At 41.7% G+C, this 21,486-nt stretch overlaps 1 protein-coding gene across 1 annotated transcript in view; it reads left to right on the forward strand.

Annotated features, from left to right (window-relative positions):
- The window catches only part of Spag17 (sperm associated antigen 17), a 214,246-nt gene that overhangs the window by 112,179 nt on the left and 80,581 nt on the right, over positions 1-21,486 (forward strand). Inside the window, exons 15-19 of the mRNA XM_055628204.1 lie at positions 7,585-7,806; positions 7,880-8,059; positions 13,528-13,589; positions 14,227-14,340; positions 17,418-17,572. Coding sequence (XP_055484179.1) covers positions 7,585-7,806; positions 7,880-8,059; positions 13,528-13,589; positions 14,227-14,340; positions 17,418-17,572 — 733 coding nt within the window. The remainder of the gene's footprint in view (positions 1-7,584; positions 7,807-7,879; positions 8,060-13,527; positions 13,590-14,226; positions 14,341-17,417; positions 17,573-21,486) is intronic.

Genomic DNA, 21,486 nt, shown 5'->3' on the forward strand with positions numbered 1-21,486 from the left:
TTCAGTTTGTTAATGTGGTGGATCACATTGATGGATTTCCATATATTGAACCACCCCTGCATGCTTGGAATGAAGCCTATTTGGTCATGGTGGATGATATCTTTTATATGTTCTTGGATTCGGTTTGTGAGTATTTTATTGAGTATTTTTGTGTCAATGTTTATAAGAGAGAGATCTGAAGTTCTCCTTTTTGTTGGGTCTTTGTGTGGTTTAGGTATGAAGATGACTGTGGCCTCATAGAATGAGTTTGGTAATGTTCATTCTGTTTCTATTTTGTGGAATAGTTTGAAGAGAATTGGAGCCATCTCTTCTTTGAAGGTCTGCTAAAATTATGCACTGAAACCAACTGGACCTGTGCTTTTTTTTTTTTAGAAGGGAGATTTTGATGACCGCTTCTATTTCCTTGAGGGATATAGGACTATTTAATCTATTTACCTGATCTTGATTTAATTTTGGTAAATGGAATCCATCAAGAAAATTCTCTATTTCATTTAGATTTTCAATTTTTGTGGTATATACGCTTTTGTAGTGTGACCTAATGATTGTTTGGATTTCTCCAGTGTCTGTCATTATGTCCCCCTTTTCATTTCTGATTTTGCTGATTTGGATAGTTTCTTTCTGCCTTTTAGTTAGTTTGGCTAAGGGTTTGTCTATTTTATTGATTTCATCCAAGAACCAACTTCTTGGTCTCGTTGATTCTTTGAATTGTTTTCTTTGTTTCTAATTCATTGATTTCAGCTCTGAGTTTGATTATTTCCAGTCATCTACTCCTCTTGGGTGTGTCTGCTTCTTTTATTTCTAGGGCTTTTAGGTGTGCCATAAAATTGCTTGTATGAGATGTCTCAAACTTTTTTCTGGAGGCACTTAGTGCTATGAACTTTCCTCTTAGCACTGCTTTCATTGTATCCCATAAGTTTGGGTAAGTTGTACCTTCATTTTCATTGAGGAAGTCTCTAATTTCTTTTTTCATTTCTTCCCTGACCCAGATGTCGTTGAGTAGAGAGTAGTTTGGTTTCCATGCATGTGTAGGCATTTTGATATTTCTGTTGCTGTTGAGGTCTAGTTTTAGGCCATGGTGGTTTGATAGGATTCAAGGGATTATTTTGATCTTCTTGTATCTGTTGAGGCTTGCTTTGTATCTGACTATATGTTCAGTTTTGGAGATGGTTCTGTGGAGTGCTGAGAAGAAGGTATACTGCTTTTGAGCTTGGGTGAAAGGTTCTATAGAAAGGTCCATTTTATTTAGGACCTCTATAAGTGTCATTATTTTTCTATTTAGCTTCTGTCTACATGATCTGTCCCTTGGTGAGAGTGGAGTGTTGAAGTCTCCCACTATTAAGGTGTTGGGCTCAATGTGTGATTTATGTTTTAATAATGTTTCATTTACAAATACAGGTGCCCTTGTATTTGGGGTATAGATGTTCAGGATTGTGATGTCCTCCTGGTGGATTTTTCCTTTGATGGAAATGAAGTGTCCCTCCTCAACTTTTCTGATTAATTTTGGTTAAAAGTCTATTTTATTAGATATTAGGGTAGCCACTCCAGCTTTTTTCCTGGGTCTGTTTACTTGAAAAACCTTTTTCCAGCCCTTTACTCTGAGGTAGTGTTTATCTTTGTTGCAGAGGTGTGTTTCTTGGATGCAGCAGAATGTTGGATCCTGTTTCCACAACCATTCTGTTAGTCTGTGTCTTTTTATTGGAGAGTTGAGTCCATTGATGTTGATAGATAATAGTGACCAATGAATGTTAGCCCCTTTTATTGTGGAGTTGCTGCTGATAATGTGCTTGTGTGCTTGTTTTTTTTTTATTTTTTTATTTTTTGTTGTAAGGTTATCTATGTCCTGTGTTTTCTTGGATGTAGTTGGTTTTGTTAGATTGGAGTTTTCCTTCTAGTATCTTCTGTAGGGCTAGATTGCTGTGTAAATATTGTTTAAGTTCAGTTTTTTCATGGAATATTTTGTTTTCTTCATCTATGTTGATTGGAAGCTTTGCTGGGTATAGTAGTCTGGATTTCATCTTTGTTCAGTTAGAGTCTGCATGACATCTGTCCAGGCCCTTCTGGCTTTTATAGTTTCTGTTGAGAAGTCTGGTATGGTTCTGATAGGTCTGCCTTTATATGTTACTTGGCCTTTTTCCCTTGCTGCTTTTAATATTTTTTTCATTGTTCTGTAGATTTAGTGTTTTGACTATGATGTGACGTGAGGAGTTTCTTTTCTGCTCTAGTCTATTTGGTGTTCTGTAGGACTCTTGTATGTTTATGGAAATCTCTTTAAGTTGGGAATTTTTTTTTTCTATGATTTTCTTGAAAATATTTTCTGGATCTTGAAGCCTGGAATCTTCTTTTGCATCTATTCCTATTATTCTCAGATTTCGTCTTTTCATGGTGTCCTTGATTTCTTGGATATTTTGTGTTTGGGACTTTTACGATTTTAATTTTTCTTTGAGAGATGTATCAATTTCTGCAATTGTATCTTCAGCGCCTGAGATTCTGTCTTCCATCACTTCTATTGTGTTGGTGATGCTTACCTTTGTGATTCCTGCTCTTTTCTTTAAGTTCTCCAGCTTCAGGGTTTTCTCTGTGTTTTCTTTATTGATTCTAATTCTGTTTTTATGTCTTGTACCATTTCCTTCATCTGTTGAATGATGATTCCTGTCTTTTTATGATGGCCTCTATTTTTTTGTTCATTTCCTCTCTATGTGCCTCTACCTGTGCTTCTACCTGTGCCTCTATTTGATTGGCTGCATTTGCCTGTATTTCTTTGAGAGCTTTGTTTGTTTCCTCTTTATATGCCTCTAATGACTCAATAAACAGCTTTAAAATCATTTTCGTGTTTCTGATACAGTAAAATATCCATTGATTTTGGGGGTTGCTGGTGAAATCATGATGTTCTGTCCTGATTTTTGTTGGATATGTTCTTACACCAACCTCTAGCCATCTGCTATCTGTAACCTTCATTGTTTATCTGTACTTCTACTGGGTCCATCTGTCTCTGGTGTCTGGAGTATTCTTCAAGAAGATGAGAGTGGATGTTGGTGTTTCAGCCTAGCCAAGGGAGGAAGGTTGCAGGCACATGTGCACAAGCACGGGTGTGTGTGTGGCAGTGTGCCTTGAGAGAGAGGGTGCTAGAGAGTGTAGATGCCTAAAAGGGTGGCGGTGCTTAAGCACCAGATGGGGTGCGGATGCTAGGGCTCTTCGCAGGTGTAATGTGCACGCACTGGTGCCCTGAATACCTCAGTGGCCTATAGGCCTGTTGTACTGATATTCTGGTATTCAGATCTGTCTGGGCTCCAGATATGGTTTGCCTGGGTAGAACCACAGAAGAGGGACTTCAGTGTTAAGAATGCTGTACCAGGATCCCTATGATGCCCACAGTGGGGGTGTGGGTGGAAAGAATACAATGTCTGGCTGCTATTGTAGAGAGACCCTGGATCTGGGGCTCTACAAGCACTCACTTAAAGGTGCACTCACTTGCATAGGCCTAATTGGAAAGCACAGGGGTTCTTCCTGTTCTCTACTCTCAGATTTGGGCCCTCAGGGGCAAATGAGAGTGTAGGAGATCCATCAGCTCAGTTGTGTCCACTGTTTGGCCACTGGGCAGGGATGCCTATACTTGGGGTAGCTGCCTCTGCAGCCTCAGTCACCAAGCATGGAGGCTTGGGCTTGGGCTATCACTGCCCTCTCAGCCATGCAGGGAGGCCAGTGCTTGGGGCAGAGGACACTGCCGGCAGCTTCCACCAAGCAGGGAGGTTCGTGCTTGGGGCAAGGGGAAGTGCAGGAGGTTGAATTTCACTTGCCAATCTCAGTCCCTAGAGACATTCACGGGGGACCTGGATCCAACTGTCCCAGCTCACAGGTTGCCCCCTCTCACCCAGGAAGCAACAGTGTGGATGTTCTGGCTTCAGCTGCCCCTCCAGTCACCAATTTCAGAGTTTCTGTGCCTCAGACTGTGCAACCAGTCTGCGCTGGTTGCCGCCATCTTGGACCAACCCGTGTTTTTCTTTTGCAGGGTTTCTCTGTGTAGACCAGGCTGGGCTTGACTCAGAACTCAGAGATCTGCCTGTCTCTGCCTCCTGAGTATTGGGGTTAAAGGCATATGCCACCACCACCAGGCTACCCTGTTTCATTTTTACTTACATTCCATGTCCACCACGCCTCAGGACCACCCCAGGCCGGTTCATCACATCTCCTTGAGCTGTTTCAACAGCTCTCCCACCACTTTCAGTGCTTTTCACCTTTTCACTATCAGTCTTTTATCCACATAGTGACTAGAACACCCTTTCTAAAATGTTCACCAGCTCATGAGCCTTCCTCGACCAGAGCTTATAATCACCCACTCTACTCAGAGTGAAACCAAAGGTGTCTCCCACAGGCTACGAATCCCCTCCCCTGAAAGGCTTTCGTCAGCTTAACCTGCTGTATCTGCAGTGGCCCCACTGTGCTTCCTTGAAGTGTCAGTCACACACATGCTGCTGGAACTTTGTGCTTGCCAAGTTTCAAGCCTCTCGTCACATGCTCCTTCTCCTTTCTCATTTTGCTTTATTATCTGAGGTGGTTTTTTTTTTCCCTCAGTCTTCAGCATACAATAAGAGCACAGCCTTTCCACTTTTGCTTCCAATGTCCTAGCTTCCTTTTTTATTATCTCTTCTGTCATATACATTGGTATATTTCTAGCCACTTCAGTAGTATTCTATGACATCTAGGAGCCCGCTTACTGACACACTTTCAAATGTAGTTACTAACACCCGGTGGGTACTCAGAAAAGTATTTATTATTATTAATATTATTAGTATTATTATTATTATCATCATCATCATCATCATCATCATCATCATCATCATCATTATTTGTCAATTTTGGTCCAGGTTGGCCTAGAATGCATGATAATCCTCCTGCCTCAGCCTTCTAACTGCTAGGCGTCAACTACCATACCCAGATCAAAAATTATTTAGTCAGTAACTCTTTTGCCTCTCTCTTGTCTCTCTTCTGGATCCCTGTGCTGTTTTTCCATGCCCTTAGATTCATCTTTGGGTGGGTGGGGGATTAAGCTGATCTATGAATCATTAATCTGGAACAATCTATGTGACTGTTATTTTGTTGCAATCTTATTAAATTATTTTTGTAGCTTCTACCTCTCAAACCACCATGTTGAACTTTGAAAGTTTAAGAACCAGCTCATGTTCTTCTTTGAATCTTAAGCACCTGTAGCAAATCTGAAATGTCACTGATAGCTCGGTGACTATATACTGGACACAGTTGAATAAACACCATGAAGCACTGGTAAACCTTGAAGTGCCAATGTGGAAAGTAGCAGGGGTTTTTGTTTTGTTTTGTTTTGTTTTGTTTTGTTTTAATTTTTTATTTTTTTTACTATTAATTACACTTTATTAATTTTGTATTCCCCCATAAGTCCCTCCCTCCTCTCCTCCCGATCCTACCCTCCCTCCCCCTTCCTCATGCATGCTCCTCCCCAAGTCCACTGATAGGGGAGGTCCTCTTCTCCTTCCTTCTGTCTATCAGATCACCTCAGGAGTGGCTGCATTGTCATCTTCTGTGGCCTGGTAAGGCTGCTCCCCACTCCGGGGGAGGTGATCAAAGAGCAGGCCAATCAGATTATGTCAGAGGCAGTCCTTCTTCCCATTACTATGTAACCCACTTGGACACTGAACTATCATGTGCTACATCTGTGCAGGGGTTCTAGGTTATCTCCATGAATAGTCCTTGGTTGGAGTATGAGTCTCTGGGAAGTTCCCTGTGTTCAAGTTTTCTGGTTCTGTTGCTCTCCTTATGTGGTTCCCGTCCTCTCCAGCTCTTACTATTTCCCACTTCTTACGTAAGATTCCATGCACTCTGCCCAAGTCTGGCCATAAGTCTCAGCGTCTGCTTTGATTGTCTGAGGGCAGAGGCTTTCAGAGGCCCTCTGTGGCAGGTTCCTAGGTTGTTTCCTGTTTTCTTCATCTTCTGATGTCCAGCCTCTTTGCATTTCAGGATGGGGATTGAGCATTTTAGTCAGGGTCCTCTCTCTTGATTAGTTTCTTTAGATGTACAGTTTTTAGTAGGTGTATACGGTGTTATGTCTATATGAATGAGTATATACCATGTGTGTCTCTCTGCTTCTGGGACAGCTCACTCAGGAGCTAGGTCCCACCATTTACCTACAAATTTCATGATTTCCTTATTTTTCATTGCTGAGTAATACTCCATTGTGTAGATGTACCACAATTTGTGCATCCATTCTTCAGTTGAGGGGCATCTGGGCTGTTTCCAGCTTCTGGCTATTACAAATAAAGCTGCTACAAACATGGTTGAGCAAATGTCCTTATTGTGTACTTGAGCCTCTTTTGGATATATGCCTAGGAGTGGTATGGCTGGGTCTTGAGGAAGTGCTATTCCTAGTTGTCTGAGAAAGCGCCAGATTGATTTCCAGAGTGGTTGTACAAGTTTACATTCCCACCAGCAGTGGGGAGGGTTCCCCTTTCTCTACAACCTCTCCAGCATGTGTTGTCACTTGAGTTTTTCATCTTGGCCATTCTGATGGGTGTAAGGTGAAATCTCAGGGTCGTTTTGATTTGCATTTCCCTAATGGCTAATGACGGTTAGCATTTCTTTAAGTGTTTCTCTGCCATTCGATATTCCTCTACAAAGAATTCTCTGTTTAGCTCTGTTCCCCATTTTTTAATTGGATTACTTGGTTTGCTGCCTTTCCGCTTCTTTAGTTCTTTATATATACTGGATACTAGTCCTTTATCAGATAGAGAGTTGGTGAAGATTCTTTCCCAATCTATAGGCTGTCCTTTTGTTTTGATGATGGTATCCTTTGATTTACAGAAGCTTTTCAGCTTCATAAGGTCCCATTTATTGATTGTTTCTCTTAGAGCCTATGCTGTTGGTGTTCTGTTCAGGAAGTTGTCTCCTGTGCCAATGAGTTCAAGGGTATTCCCCACTTTTTTTTCTAACCGATTTAATATGTCTGGTTTTCTGTTGAGGTCTTTGATCCACTTGGATTTTAGTTTTGTGCAGGGTGATAAGTATGGATCTATTTTCATTTTTCTACATGTAGACATCCAGTTGGACCAGCACCATTTGTTGAAGATGCTATCTTTTCTCCATTGTATGGTTTTGGCATCTTTGTCAAAGATCAGGTGTCCATAAGTGTGTGGGTTTACCTCTGGGTCCTCTGTTCTATTCCATTGATCCACCATTCTGTTTCTATGCCAGTACCATGCAGTTTTTATTACTGTTCTATTACTGCTCTACAGTACAGCTTAAGGAAAGTAGCAGTTTTTACAGGTGGTATTTAAACCAATATGGTACCCTAGAAAGTTCAGGCAAGTGAATAATGGTACCAAACACTGGTTAAGCTATGACATTGTCTGGGAGTATCCCTCAGATCTATTATATTTTCACTGTGATTTTCTTACTTCCCGGGACTCTTGATATTTGTTGAAGATTTATGAAGCCTGTATTTAAAGTCAGGCCAACACCCATCGTCACATGAACCCCCGGAGCCCCTCAGTTGCACCTGTCAGTCCTGCATCATGTACTAATAAGAGCCTTCCCTGAGGCCGGGGTCCTGCTCTCTTACAGAAGTGCTGAGCTGGAATGAAGTAGAACGAGCCTTCAAGGTGTTTACTTTTGAGAGCCTGAAGCTCTCAGAGGTGGATGAGGCAGGACAGCTCAAACCCGCCAAGGTGATCAGTGAGACAGACACTGAGAATTTCAACATTCCTTGGGACAACCCTGCTAGGTTCGCGAAGCAGATCAGGCAGCAGTACATCCACAGGATGAACGTGCAGACGGTCAAGACAGGTGCGCTGCACGGAAGGGGTGGGGGGCAGCTATCCAGGTACTGTGTCTAATGGATGCTCTTCATCCTGACTAGATACTGAAAGCCGAGACAGAACACTATTCATGCACCAGAATGTGGGCAAAGCTGAGCAAGACACAGAGAGATATGAAAATCCCCCAAATTCTGACACCATGAGACACTTGGATGCTGGTAACAGACAGGTGTCAGAGAAAGAGACCAATATGCCCACATGGCCCCATCTGGAGTCCTTGGGTGAGTGAAAGTGTATGTAGACTCTGTTAAGCTTAAACAGAAATAAAGAGACAAGTTGAACAGGCATCACTTAAATGTAAATACTTCTTGGCTTCAGCTGATTAAAAAAAAAAAAGACTCAATATCTAAGTTAATTGGTTAAGTAAACATACTGAGTTCTCCCTTTCCAACTCTGTGTTTCAAAGCATCCTCTCAGTTCACTCTTCCCACAGAAAACTCAACGCAGTGAACCTGTGCACTTCCTGAGATCTAACCATAGCGGTGAACAAAGTAAGTAGCAGGAGAAGCACTATAAGCATAGAAGTAAATCAGTGGGATTAAAACAAAACAAAAAAAAAAATACGAACATAAAAATAGAAGAACAAAACCATAAAAGAGCAGCTATTTGAGAAAAGCAAGGTAAGTTGCCAAATGTTTTATATGACACTAGTCACCAAAAACAAACAAACAAACAAACAAACAAAAAACAGAGAAAGAAGATACAAATAACCATATCAAGAATAATATCTTCTCAGAAATAAAAATGCTGTTGGGGATGAAGATACAGACTTCAATCAGAACCTGTAGAGATTGAAAAGATATAAAGAGAGCTGAGTTTGGAGGAGCAGGCCTGGAACCACAGCTACCGGAGCCACTAATGGGAATAGCACAGGTTCTGGGACCATCTGAGCTACCTCTGAGTTCAAGGCCAGGGTAGAATTTGGAGAGACCCTGTCCTGACATTAAAAATGAAAAGAATCTAAGATAAAAAAGATGCCTTGCCTGGCATCTCTGAGGCCCCAAGCTCGATCCCTAATGCCACAAAAACAGGAAGAGGAAGTAAACAATTTTATTCTACTAAATTTGAGAATGAAATGGGCAAATTATTTGAATTTTGTAACTTACCAAAAATGATCAAACAATAGGAATAGCCTTGTAAGCAACATATTGAATTGTTCATAAGCCACAATTTGCTGAATTGTTCATAAACCACCTTACGTAGGACACATCCAGCCTGGAGCTGTCATGTCATTGGCAAATGATGCCAAACACTCAAAAATAGAAAAAGAGCATTGTAATCTCAACAAAAATTATTCCAGGAAATAGAATCAGTCATTTTGTGAAATTAGCATAAACATTATAACAAAATTTATCAAATGGTTAGAAAAGAAACAAAGTCAGTCAAGAACATAGATATAAAATTCTGAGATAAAATATGAGAAAGTCTGTTGAGCAGATACCAAATGATAATATCTTCCAACAAAATTACATTTTAAGAGGATCAGAAAGAAAATACATACACTGTAAAAAAACAATATGAGTTATTAATTAACATTTTACTGAAAAAAAAAACTCAGCTCAATTTATAGATTATATTGTGAAAGGTATTTAAATTTTTATGGTAACCAATGACAAAAGTCTTAGTAAACAAGCCTAGTAGGAAAACTTCTAGATTTAATGAAAGTTGTTTTTAATGACAACAAATACTATATACCACAGTGAAAGTGGGAGCTCTTTTCCCTCTCTGATCAGGAGGGTGCATCCCAGGAGCCCTCTTTCCCATCCGTGCCAACTTGTCAAGAGAAGAAAGTCAGGTAAAAGTAGGCCTTGAAGAGGGAAAAACGAAGTATCTCTATTTGGAACAATTTTACATGTGGAAACCTGAACAGTCCCCATACAGCCACAAACTACAGCCACAGGAGAACTTAGCAAAGGAGGCTGTGGTTCTTAAGACGCAAACAAGCTGGAGGCAGCTCTGGGGCTTCTCTGCATGGCTGTCGTCTGAAGCAATCGCACTGTGGGCACTTTTCATGTGCGTGCTGCAGTTTACAATAGTAAAAGGTCTTGTTAATGCAAGTGTGAACACCCCCAAAGCACAGTGAAGGTAACTGTAAGCACCCCGAAAGTGCAGGCGTGAAGCTGGGGTTGACTATGGTCATCTTGACAGCTTCTTTATCTGAATGAGAGGAGAAGAAAAGGTCAGGGGTGGGTAGAATTTGGAAAGGCGGCCTCCTAGCTGTCAGCAGGGTGGTAACAAGGAGAAAAGACAGAGAAGTTGGTGTTGATTTAGAATCTCTCTGCTGTATCCCAAGCACCATACCTTGGAGTGGGTCTTCTGTTTGTTACCACTTTATAGAAACCCTGAACTTATTACCAAGACACTATCACCTCAGTTCAACAAATGAGAAAGCCAAAGCAGAGATGTTTAAGTAGCTTGTTCCACCACGTGCAGATATGAAACAGGATAGTCGTGCCTTCTACCTCACCTCAAAACAAGGCATCCTAGGCCCCAGAAATTTCTCATGAAGCTACCTAATAGTTTGACCACATTCAAAACTTTTTTTTCTGATTCTTATCCCTCATCCTGGTTTTGTTGCCTGCTTTTTTCTTCCCAACAATAGATTCCTTCTGTCCTAAGTATGCCTACCCGGTAGCTTAGCTCACAACTCTCTCTCTCTCTCTCTCTCTCTCTCACACACACACACACACACACACACACACACACACGTACACACACATGCACGCATATCCAAACACAGGGGAAGGGAGAAAGAGAGGAGAGAGACAAATGAAGAAAAAAAAAAAAGGCGAGAGAGACAGACAGACAGACAGAGGAGGGAGAACAAACCAGAATAAGGTAACCCTGTTTGTTAGGGAATCACATATCCTATGCATACAAATATAGGATGATAGGGGTCACTCTGAGCATGGAACCAGAGTCCACTCTGAGAGATGGAAGGGGGGAGAGGTGTTTGTTTGCCTGTTTTGTTTTTCTGAAGGCAGTTCCTGTAGAGCTTTCTTTCCTCAGGCAACTTTTGCCACCTGGTGGTCAAACCACTCACATGGTGCAGCGGAGCTTGGAGGACTCTACCACTGCCATTCCTCAGGCTGCAGTGCATATGATATGTCCTGGGGACCCAGCAGTTTGCAGGGCAGATCCCTAGCCCTAAGAGCTTCTCCATGGTGAATTCAGGTCTACACTCAGGAGCCACTGGTCCTGAGTGGGGAGGCAGCTGGGCTTGTAGCTCCGTGACTATTCCCATAGGAAGATGTTGTTGTTGTTTGAGCTTCCATCTTCCCCATAACTCTACTTCATACTTCAAAAGCAACCACTCTAATTCCGTTTCAACAAAGCAGAAATCATGCTTGTGTCTCCCCGCACAACCGTTTTGGCATCACACGCATTGGTATGCCTGTTTCTGGACATGAAGGGCTGAATATTTGTGCTTTTCCTAACCAAACCCTGGGTTTCCATCTGAGATTGTTTTTGAACTTGACAAGGCCCATTGGATATTTATGAAGAACCTGAGAGCTGATAACCATGAGGCTGTAGGTTTAGACGTGCCCTTTATGCTTGTTGGGTGTTTTTTTAATAAAGTAAGCGCTTTGCAGAGGGATCTTGTTATCTATAAAGTAAACCAGATTAGGATAGCTGTTTTTCAAAGGGAAGGGAAAGCGTCCATTTCCAGATGTGTCAAAGACTACTGAATCACACTGTCAAAGGATTATGTGGTTGAAATCAGGAATCAGACAGAGAAAAAAATGGCTTTTATTGTACTATTAAATCAAGAGTTCGGCTTAGTATTAAAATGTTCTCCCCTTGACAAAATCACTGGTGTATTAAGTTTTGAACATACTTTCTAAACTAAAGAGTTGGTTTTGTTCCTGTTTCTTTAGACACAGCAGGGAGTATCAAATCTCTCAGAAATCTGGCAGGCTACAGGATAGGAGACTTTTATTTTACAGATTTCATATCAACTGTTTCAAAGACACAGGGGACATCATGGTCTATTTAGAATTATAGTTGGCCTGAGTTCTGTCTTCAGTGCATATGTTTATACAAATGCTGAACTAAATTGGCTTTTGTATCTTCCTCCAAGTCAAAATGGAACATTCATTCTGTCACCTGCAGCAACCCAGGGACAAGAGGAAACTAGGGCCAAAGACGTACATAGCTGTGTTCCTAGGACAGAAAACCATTAGCCTCTTTTTCACAGGCATTGGAACTTTCCCACTCCAGAACCCTATGTTCACGTCTCAGCTACAAAATGAAAATATGAGTCTTATGCTCACACTCAGATTAGCCTTTCGTATAGATTTCCCTCACATTTCTATTTTCTATATGACCCTGCCATCATGCCTACTTTCCATATGTGATATGGATTCATCCGATTAAATCAAAAGAAAAAAATAGCACTGACTCCCCACCGGTGCCTGGTGCATAGGGTGCCTGAGCGCACATTCCTGTTCTCCAGCTAGCGAGATTTGAGGCAGAGAGGCAGACCACGAACAAACAGGATTCTACCCCGATCAATGCTCCATGCTCAATGAAGCATGGTAAGAGAGCAAAGGTTGTTGGGAAAGTGACCAGAGTATGAACTAGGTGAATGTCTTAGAGTGAAGCAGGGCAGACAGTGAGAAAGCCAAGCGTAGACGTGCCCACACACAGCAAGCTGGCCAGTCAGTCTGCAATGGGAAGAACGAGGGGGCAGTGGGAGGAGCATGTCAGAAAGGTGAGACTGTAGTGTTTTATACACAGCTTTGTTGCATGTTATTTGCAATCATTCTTAAGCGATAAGAAGTTGGCTCAGCTACTCAGCAACACCAAAGTATGTTCCCGTAACTCTTACCTTCTCAAGCACACTCCATTCGTTTCATCAAATGTAAGGGAAATTACAGTAGGTACTTTGTCAACAATCTCTGTTGGGTCTCATTTATCCGTGTGCACCTCATGATATGATAATCACTAGCATAGATCTGTTCCTTTCTCATCCATTTAGACAGATGCTGATTCCTAGTTGGGAACGATATCACGTTTGTTGATAGGAGAGCTAACAGGCCTCACTCATGTTGGTCCATGGCATGGTACATTGGCGTCGAAGGGCCCACTTAGTTATCCATTTAACTACTGTCTGTTAAACCCCACTTGTCAGTGTACACACTCTCATTAATTAATAAGTTAATGATGAGTGAACAGAAGATCTCAACAGAGCAGTAGGATGCTGTCATTCGGATAGGTGAAGTCATTGCTAGTCCTGTCCACACCCCCACGACCCTTTCCCTGGACTGTCATGTACCAGGCAAGGCTCATAGAAATCTGCAAAGGCTTTGGGATGGTTATCAGAGTAAGGCAAATGAAAGCAGTGAGCCAATAGTTTAGTTTCGCCAGTAAATACTTGCAATTTCTGAAGGCAAAGGTGCATTGCAAGAAGCAAGCCAACAGACAGCCTGAAAGAATAGCTGGTGTGATTTAGTGCACACCAGATAAGAAGCTGGGTTCTTTTCAAAGAGTCTAGAATAAATTCTAGGTAGGCACTGACTGAGAATTATTGACACAAACACCTTTTTGGAGGCATGAAACATACCTCTTAGGAATTACCTTTTCAGCACAGAAACATAGATCATACGGGCAACAAAAAGACAGAGCACTGACCAAAGACAAGAACAAAGCCCAAACACAACTGGATGTTGGTGTCTTTGATTTACAGAGCAGACCATGGACAACGAGATCAAACAGGAAGGAGCCACAGAGGATGATTCTTTTGAAAAAGTAAGGAATTATTTTCCTAAAAGTACAGATGACAAGTTAGATGATCTGAGGGGGGAAAAAAAAACCCTGACAAAACAGAGAAATGAGAAAGAGAGAGAGAGAGAGAGAGAGAGAGAGAGAGAGAGAGAGAGAAAGGTTCTTAAAAGGAAAATGTGGATGCTGGGGGAGAGGGGTTATTTAGACCTCCCATTCCAACTCCATCTGGAGGGAAAGGGGTTAAATTTACTTGCCTCACTAACTGAAGTAAAACTCCCCAGCTCCCTGCCCCTCTCTAGACAGTGCGGCTTGGCAACCTCACAAACACCTGCTGACCATACAGCCCGTGTAGAACTAGCGCTGTCTTGAACTGAGTTCAGAAAAACCTGCCTGTAATTGCTAACAGGACTCCGAAGAGTATAACCTAACAATAAAAATATTTAGGTTATGTTGCACATTTGAAAAAAAAAAAAAGTCAAAGGCGTACTTCTTTCTGGCAGCGACCCTCCTAAAATGTTGCCATATGGATCTATACATATGCAGATTCCCACAATTAAATGGGGCACATGGGGGTGAGTCCACAGAGTCTAACAGGGCTCCGTTTGGACTTGCACAAATTAGAGCTGAAATTGTGTTCTCGTAATTTTTTTTTTTTTTAAAGAAACCCAAGAAGATGATGGTGGAAGCCGACCTAGAAGACATAAAGAAAACACAGCAGCGCAGTTTAACAGACTGGAGCTTTACAGAACATTTTCAGCCCAAAGTCCTCCTTCAGGTATTTATGGACTGTGATTCTCCAGGAGAGGCGCACTCGCAGATAGGTCTAGAGAGGTGGGCTGTAACTGCGAACAGTTCACTTCCGGGTCACTCTCTTCCCACATTGAGCCATGCACTCCCAGGAAATCCTCGAAATGGCTGGAAATATCTCTCTTTCCATAAAGACTGCCTCCTCTTTAGACTACACTGTGTTTGAGGGTGTTTTCCGTTTTGATGAACAAGTCAATAGCTGTGATAGCTGCCTGTTACAGTGCTAAGTGCGGGTGCTGGGCCAAGGCTGTTCTGTATAACAAGTGTGTCCCTCCAAACAAGCCTATGAAATAGAAACTATTAAACTGTAGAAACCGAGGCACCTTGACCACAAGTCTGTTGCTAAGTGAGAAACAGGATGAAAACAACCAAGAAAGGAAATTGCTCCATCCAAACATGCTTTTAACTGCTATAGAAAAAAAAAAAAAAATAGAAATCCCTGAACACATGTTTTGAGATTTTACAAAACCTGTACTCAGCATGAGTTGTTTTCCTAATTTGAATATCACTTTGGTCAGATTTTACATCCCCATATTTTTAAAGGCAGAAAAATCTACAGAGCCATGTTATGGGGGGAGGGGGAGAATAACAACGTCCCAACCTCATCAACAGTAAAGAAAAATGGTCCTCTGCAGAAAAGAGAGCAATTCAACAGGGAAGAAGACAGCCACATGTCTCTCTGCATGTCACTATAGGGGCCAAACACACTGGACCTCAAAGACTTGGCATGAAATAATAACATATCTCCCTCATAATTTTTATATTTACTACATGTTGAAATGATAGCATTTTCTGTAGGAAGTGAAACAAAATATAGATTTTTTTACCTGTCTCCAATTTTTAAAATGTAGCAACTCTAAAATTTAGAATTACAAATGTGGCCCACATTTGTGACTCATGTTTGTGATTTTGACATTTACATAATTTCTGCTTTCTCTCCAATGTCCTTCTCCCTCAGTAGGAGCTACAATCCTCTGTTCTTGAACCCCTTGGATCACCTTCTCTGGGCTGCCACCCTCTTTTCTGCTGCAGGAGGGGACAGACAATAGCCTGGTAGAACTAGACTGACAGGGCACTTGTAAGGTCTAACTATGTCTGTTTTCATTCACCACTATCCTCACCTCCCATTCCTTCTAGCTGTCAGACTGCTTTGATTTTTCACTCTGGTCCATTCTCTACAATTCACTACCCCCTTCACTTGACCAGAACGAAGAGCGACCTGTAGCAACCTTAATCCAATTGCCGAAGAAAGTTTTTCTATTGTGTTCATGTGTGTATTCCTGAAACAGTGCCTGACACTTCATTCTCTTTCTGTTAATTGTTTTGCTGTGGTGGTAGTTGTCAGTTTGTGGTTCTGGAGATCAGCCCCAGGCTCTTGCTTACGATAGGCCATCCCAGTGTCAACAATTCATGAACTGTGTGAGACCAACGATGACAACATAAAAAGGGCAAATGCCAATTAGTAAGAAGAAAAGACAATGTGAACACTCTTCAAAGGCTAAACCAAAAGCCAGTCACGGCTCTGACAGACTGTTGCATTCTGCAACAGTCACAGCAAAGATGGCAGGGCTCCTGTTATCTAAAAGGAGAGGTACATGTTCACTGTAAACAAACATTTGTTCCTGGGTTTGTGTCTCAGAGGAATTTGCCTTCTAAGAATGGTAGTAAGAAATGCGTCTTAGGGTATTTTATTTGCCTCAAAATACAGATGTAAACATATAAGTGGCTCTCCATCAAGACATTTGTCCTGGGGAATAGATTGTGAAGTAAATGTATTATGATCAATCTATCACCAGTATAGAAATGAAGGCAAAGCTGAAGCGACGATTTCTTAGCACGCTAGCAATTCCTTGAGATTATCCGCATGGCAGAGCACACAAAGCAGATATGGTAAATTGGTATTGAGAACACAAACAAAAGCCTGCTGCTGTCCACTGTCTTCTCCTGTGGACAACTTCCTTATTGTTGACTGACATTGAGAAGAAAACAGGACAAGCGTCTATGCCTTGTTGCCCTCTGCTGGCGGCCACCGTTGCAGTGCAGGCAGAGGTGGAAGGCAAACAGCAGTGGCATCTATTAGAAAGACCACTCACCTCATTTTACTATAACGCACATTATATATGGAGAGCACAGTGGGAAGAAGAGAAAAATTGTAGCTGGACAATAACTGGCATGAACCCTGGCACCAGAACCACGAACCCTGTTCTTGGCAAGTCTGTTATCATACCAGCAAATGAGACCTGATATTTAAAAACAGGAAAAGAAAAAAAAAAGTTAGTTTTTACCTTAGTCTACTCAAGCTGCCATAACACAATACTTCAGGCTGGGTAGCTTAAATAATAGAAGTGTATCCTCTCAGAGCTTAGGAAGTAAAAGGGCAAAATCCAGGTGCTTAAGTGTATCATTTCAGAGCTTAAGAAGTAGAAGAAATTCCGGGTGCTAGTGTGTTTGGCTTCTGATGGGAACTGGGAAGTAGGTCTTCCAGCTTGCACATGGTGCTGAGTCGCTGAGTTACCCATGGCAGAGAGAGGGAGGAGAGACAGAAAGCTCCCCAATGTCTTGGATGATGAGGACACAAATCCTGTCATGGGAACCACACCCTCATAACATTCCCAACGACCTCCAATATCACACTATGGGCTTGGGAGTCCATAAGAACTTGAAGCAGGTCAGGCTCAGCCTGCTGTATATATGATGCCTATTTTATGAGAAATATTTAATGATGCTAAAAATGAATTGATATATATGGAAGCAAGGAAACTACTAGATAAACACTAACTGGCATCTACTAACGCTTGTGGAGAACACTTTTTAGAAGTGTCTCCAGCCCCGGTGCCTACTGTTTGTTTTTCTATAAGAGTTATTGAAATGCTTACAAAATGCAATATGTTGTATTATTTCATTGTATAGCTATTAGGAAAGAATCCTAATATGGCCAATGATGTGGGGATGAGGGTGGTGAAATGGTGTCAGGGATGCTGGTCTAGTCGCTGGCTCCTCTGCCGGAGCTAGAACAACTGAGCAATACAATTATTCCACCCTCAGGCTCTCCAGGAGGCTCATCAGCAATACCGATGTGTTGACTCTTACTACCACACGCAGGACAACTCTTTACTTCTGGTTTTTCATAATCCAATGAATCTGCAGCGTCTGCATCTCGAACATTGGAATGTTGCTCTTCACTCCAACATCGGATTCAGGTGACTCAGATAATTCTGCCTATCAAACCATGGCTGAAGCAGCCACTTAGGTTTTGCTTCCTCATTCTGGTTTTTTTGTCGTTCAGCTCAGTGAAAGCATTTATACAGTGCCATAGGTGCAAAGGAGCTCCCTAAATTTATGTGTGCCGTGTGCTATGGCTATGCACTGTGCTGTGTGTTGACACTATTCCATCAAGAGTGAACACCGCTCTTTCCCCTTGGGGAATCTAATGGAAACGCTATTAAAATATTTTCTATTCATTTCAGCTGTAGTAAAACTGAGTCTGAGGCATTGAAGCAGTAACTACAAAACACTTTGCTTCCTGATTTTCTTTAACTCCAAGGGGTCTGAAGAAGGCTTGAGGGTAGGGCAACCGAAGATTATCAAAACAAGCAGTCAGGTTCCCAGCAAACGGAGGTGTAAGAGCCAGTGATTCTTCTTAATTCTCAGTAGTGTTTTGTTTATTTGTTTTGTTTTTCCTTCTCATTTGTTTCCTTAGAACATAGATCTCTTTCCTTACTAATAGCCAGTGCTTCTCATTCTCTCAGTGCTGTTTAGAGCATACTCAATACTATCTGTATGTATAGCAACAGTATAATCTTTAGGAATACAGAAAGACAAATGAAAAAAGATCTGGGGAATGCCCAGGGGAGCAGACTGCCATAAACATGTCATTTGAAGGTTACAAGACAATTTAATTAAGGTGTTTAGTAAGTGTATTTGCACTATTAATCTGTATTTCCCTTTGTTTTTTTAATATAATATTTTTATTATTTGTGAATTTCATATCATGCTACCTGATCATATTCATTTCCCAGTTCGCTCATGTCTGCCCCCAATCTTTGTGATCTAACCTCCCAAAAAGAAGAAAGAGAAAGAAAGAAAGAAAAAAAGAAAGAAAGAAAGAGAAAAAAGAAAGGAAGGAAGGAAGGAAGGAACAAACGACAATTTGTGCTGTCCATAGCCCCACAGGAACATCAGCAACCTCCCAGTGGTCAGCCCCTAAAGAAATGAGTCCTTCTCCACCTGCACCCTGCCAGAAGTCTTTGATTGTGGAGAGCTACACTTCGGCATCCTTATCACAATTTTAAAGAGGTCTTTTTGATGGTTCTCCTTTTAGGCTGTTACTTGTCAGGGGTGGGAGTAAAGGATTGTCACAGAGGCCTTCTATGTCCCTCCTTATCAACTGTGTGTCTGCTGTCATTGATACTGCTGCAAAAGTAGCTTCCTTGCGCTTCACAATCAGTGGGAACATGGATCCTGGGCTTCTAAATGGCTTATGGCAACAGCAATGGACCATTAACATCCACATGGTCTCCATCAGCAGCACATGCCAAGGAATTCTACTTGGTCTCCAGTGGCAACACAGACCGCAGACATCAACATGGATTCAGGTGGCTGCACAGGCCCCTCAGGAGGTCATCATGGCCCCTGGCTGCAGTAGGACCATGAGCCCGAACATGGCCTTATGCAGCAGTACAGCATAGGCGTCCGCATGGTCCTCCAGTTCCATCACAGCCTGGGGCAGCAGTGCGAACCGCTGATATGAGCACGGTCTCTGGGTGAAGAATGGACCACGGAGGTCTTTTGAGGAGGTCCAAGCCAGGAAAGGAGTCATTCTTTATCTTGGACATCCTTCATTGCCGAAAGCCAGGGTGATCCATCATGGGGCTGGACAGCTTTTTCTGGCAGTGAGTCTGCGCAAGCTCTAGGCTGCTGCATGCAACCCTGACAATCCTTTTGGCCAACAACATGTTCCTGCATCGACTGTAGCCTTCTATCACACCTGTCATAGCTGTCACAGCTGTAGATCCACCCGTCCTCACTGTAGATTTACTGCTCTATTCCTCCATCTTTTCCACCTCTCCATCACATATTCGTTCTTCACAGTGGCATTGGAAAGTGCAGAGTGCACACAATATCTAATTTATTTTTGTCCAATAGCTTACAGGCAAATGCTTGTTGCAATGAGTCTTTCGTCTGGTTCAAGGCCACTGGCTTCAGACACACCATTAATACTGGACCATCTCTGAGACTCTTCTTGTGTATCCTACTGTTGCCCAGAGTCATGGAGCTTCTGAAGTTCTTGTTCTGCAGGACTGGCTACTTCATGCATTCCAGAAGCTCATAGATGGAGTAGATGCTGGAACTGACTGACTCAAAGGACTGAATCTGTGCCTGGATGGTAGTTGAGTTGGTCAGCCAGGCCTTCTGCCCACCCCCATGGAGCCTTCCAGCCCTCCCCATTCTTTGTTTTTTATTGCCAATATTTATGTTTCATTTCTTTCTTTCCTGGCATCACTTGATTACTGGACCTCCAGCGTAACTCAGAAAGCCTTACCTCCAGTGCATCTCAGAGGGCATTCCCTCCAGTGTGACTCAGATGGAGCATTCTTAAATTGCTACAGGGGCTAGAGGAAATATTTTGAGGATTCATTGCATAAGGATTTTTGTAAATATCCCTCATCAGTTTAAAATGTTACTACTTTTCTATGACAATGTAAATACTCACATTTTTCCTTTAATCAGTGCAACTGCTGAATTTTACCAGCAGCTATTCTAATGCTGAAACAGACTATCATTTCTTAAGAGGACTGTGTGGATTGTGACTCTTTGCTTTGCTAATGTACTGTGTAGGATATTCATAGGCTTAAAGTGAACAAGACTCAGCAGTTCTCCCTTCAAATATTCTCATTTGGCTTTTATATATAGGTTATAGACTTCCCATATGCTATCTGAGGGATATTGTCCCTCTTTATTTTCTTGCTTTTTGTTTTTCTTTTTGAAAGAGTTTGTGGATGACTGAGATATATTTTCCTTTGATTGTTGTTAGAACTTGATAATAAAAGAAATAACACCTGGAGAGGTGTTTAAGCACCTGTAGATTTTCTGTTTTATTTTTATTATTTTTTTAACCAAATGAAAAGTTGTATTTATTTACTTTTTTCTTGAGATAGGTTTTTTTCTTTATTAATTACACTTTATTCACTTTGTATCCGCCCCCCCCCCGTGGTTCCCTCCCTCCTCCTGTCCCAATCCCTCCCTTCCTCCACCCTCTGCATGCATGCCCCTCCCCACTGATAGGGGAGGACTTCTTTTCCTTCCTTCTGATCCTAGTCAATTAGGTCTCATCAGGAGTGGCTGCGTTGTCTTTTTCTGTGGGCTGGTAATGCTGCTTCTCCCTCAGGGGGAGGTAATTAAAACTGAGCATGGTGGCTTATACCTGTAATTGCAGCTCTTGAGAAGCTGACTCAGGAGGAATGCATTGAGTTCCTGGGAAGCCTGCTCTACCTAGCAAGACCTTGTCTCAAAAAGTTAAGAGACAAAATGCATTAATAATAACTATGCTTACAAAAACTCATTAATGGTCAAATTCTATAGAAATACATAGTAACATCAGTAACATAAATGTGGAAATGGAGAAGAAAATGGTTTTATAGGTGATCAAAGTAAATGTTTTGCCGACCTAAAATAGATTGTTGCACATGAAAGAAGTTTTGAGTGAGCTCGGTATTAACCAGAAAGCAAAACCTATTTTAAAAAACACACATACACACAAAATGTAAAACAACAGTTACCAAAATATAACAGTTCAAAAATTCATAGCAACAGAAGTGAGGAAGGAGCTACCGAGAAGAAAGAAGATGCAGAAAATGATAATAGTGAACCCTTGTATATCAACACTAAGTAGAAGGGGATTGGATTACCCGCTCTGGAGGCATGAAGACAATGGATAGGTGATAAAAGATGATCACTGTATGTTGCTACAAAAAAGGTCACTTTATGCTTAAGGTCATACAGAGACTTAATGTGAAGGGACAGAAACATGTACTCCATGAAAATAGTAACTGAAGAAATAAGAGGTGTTTATACCCTTATTAGACTATATACAGATTAAATAAAATCTTTAAGA

The sequence above is a fragment of the Psammomys obesus genome, unplaced genomic scaffold (assembly GCF_907164565.1).
Source record: "Psammomys obesus unplaced genomic scaffold, mPsaObe1.curated_primary_1811, whole genome shotgun sequence".
Taxonomy (NCBI): domain Eukaryota; kingdom Metazoa; phylum Chordata; class Mammalia; order Rodentia; family Muridae; genus Psammomys; species Psammomys obesus.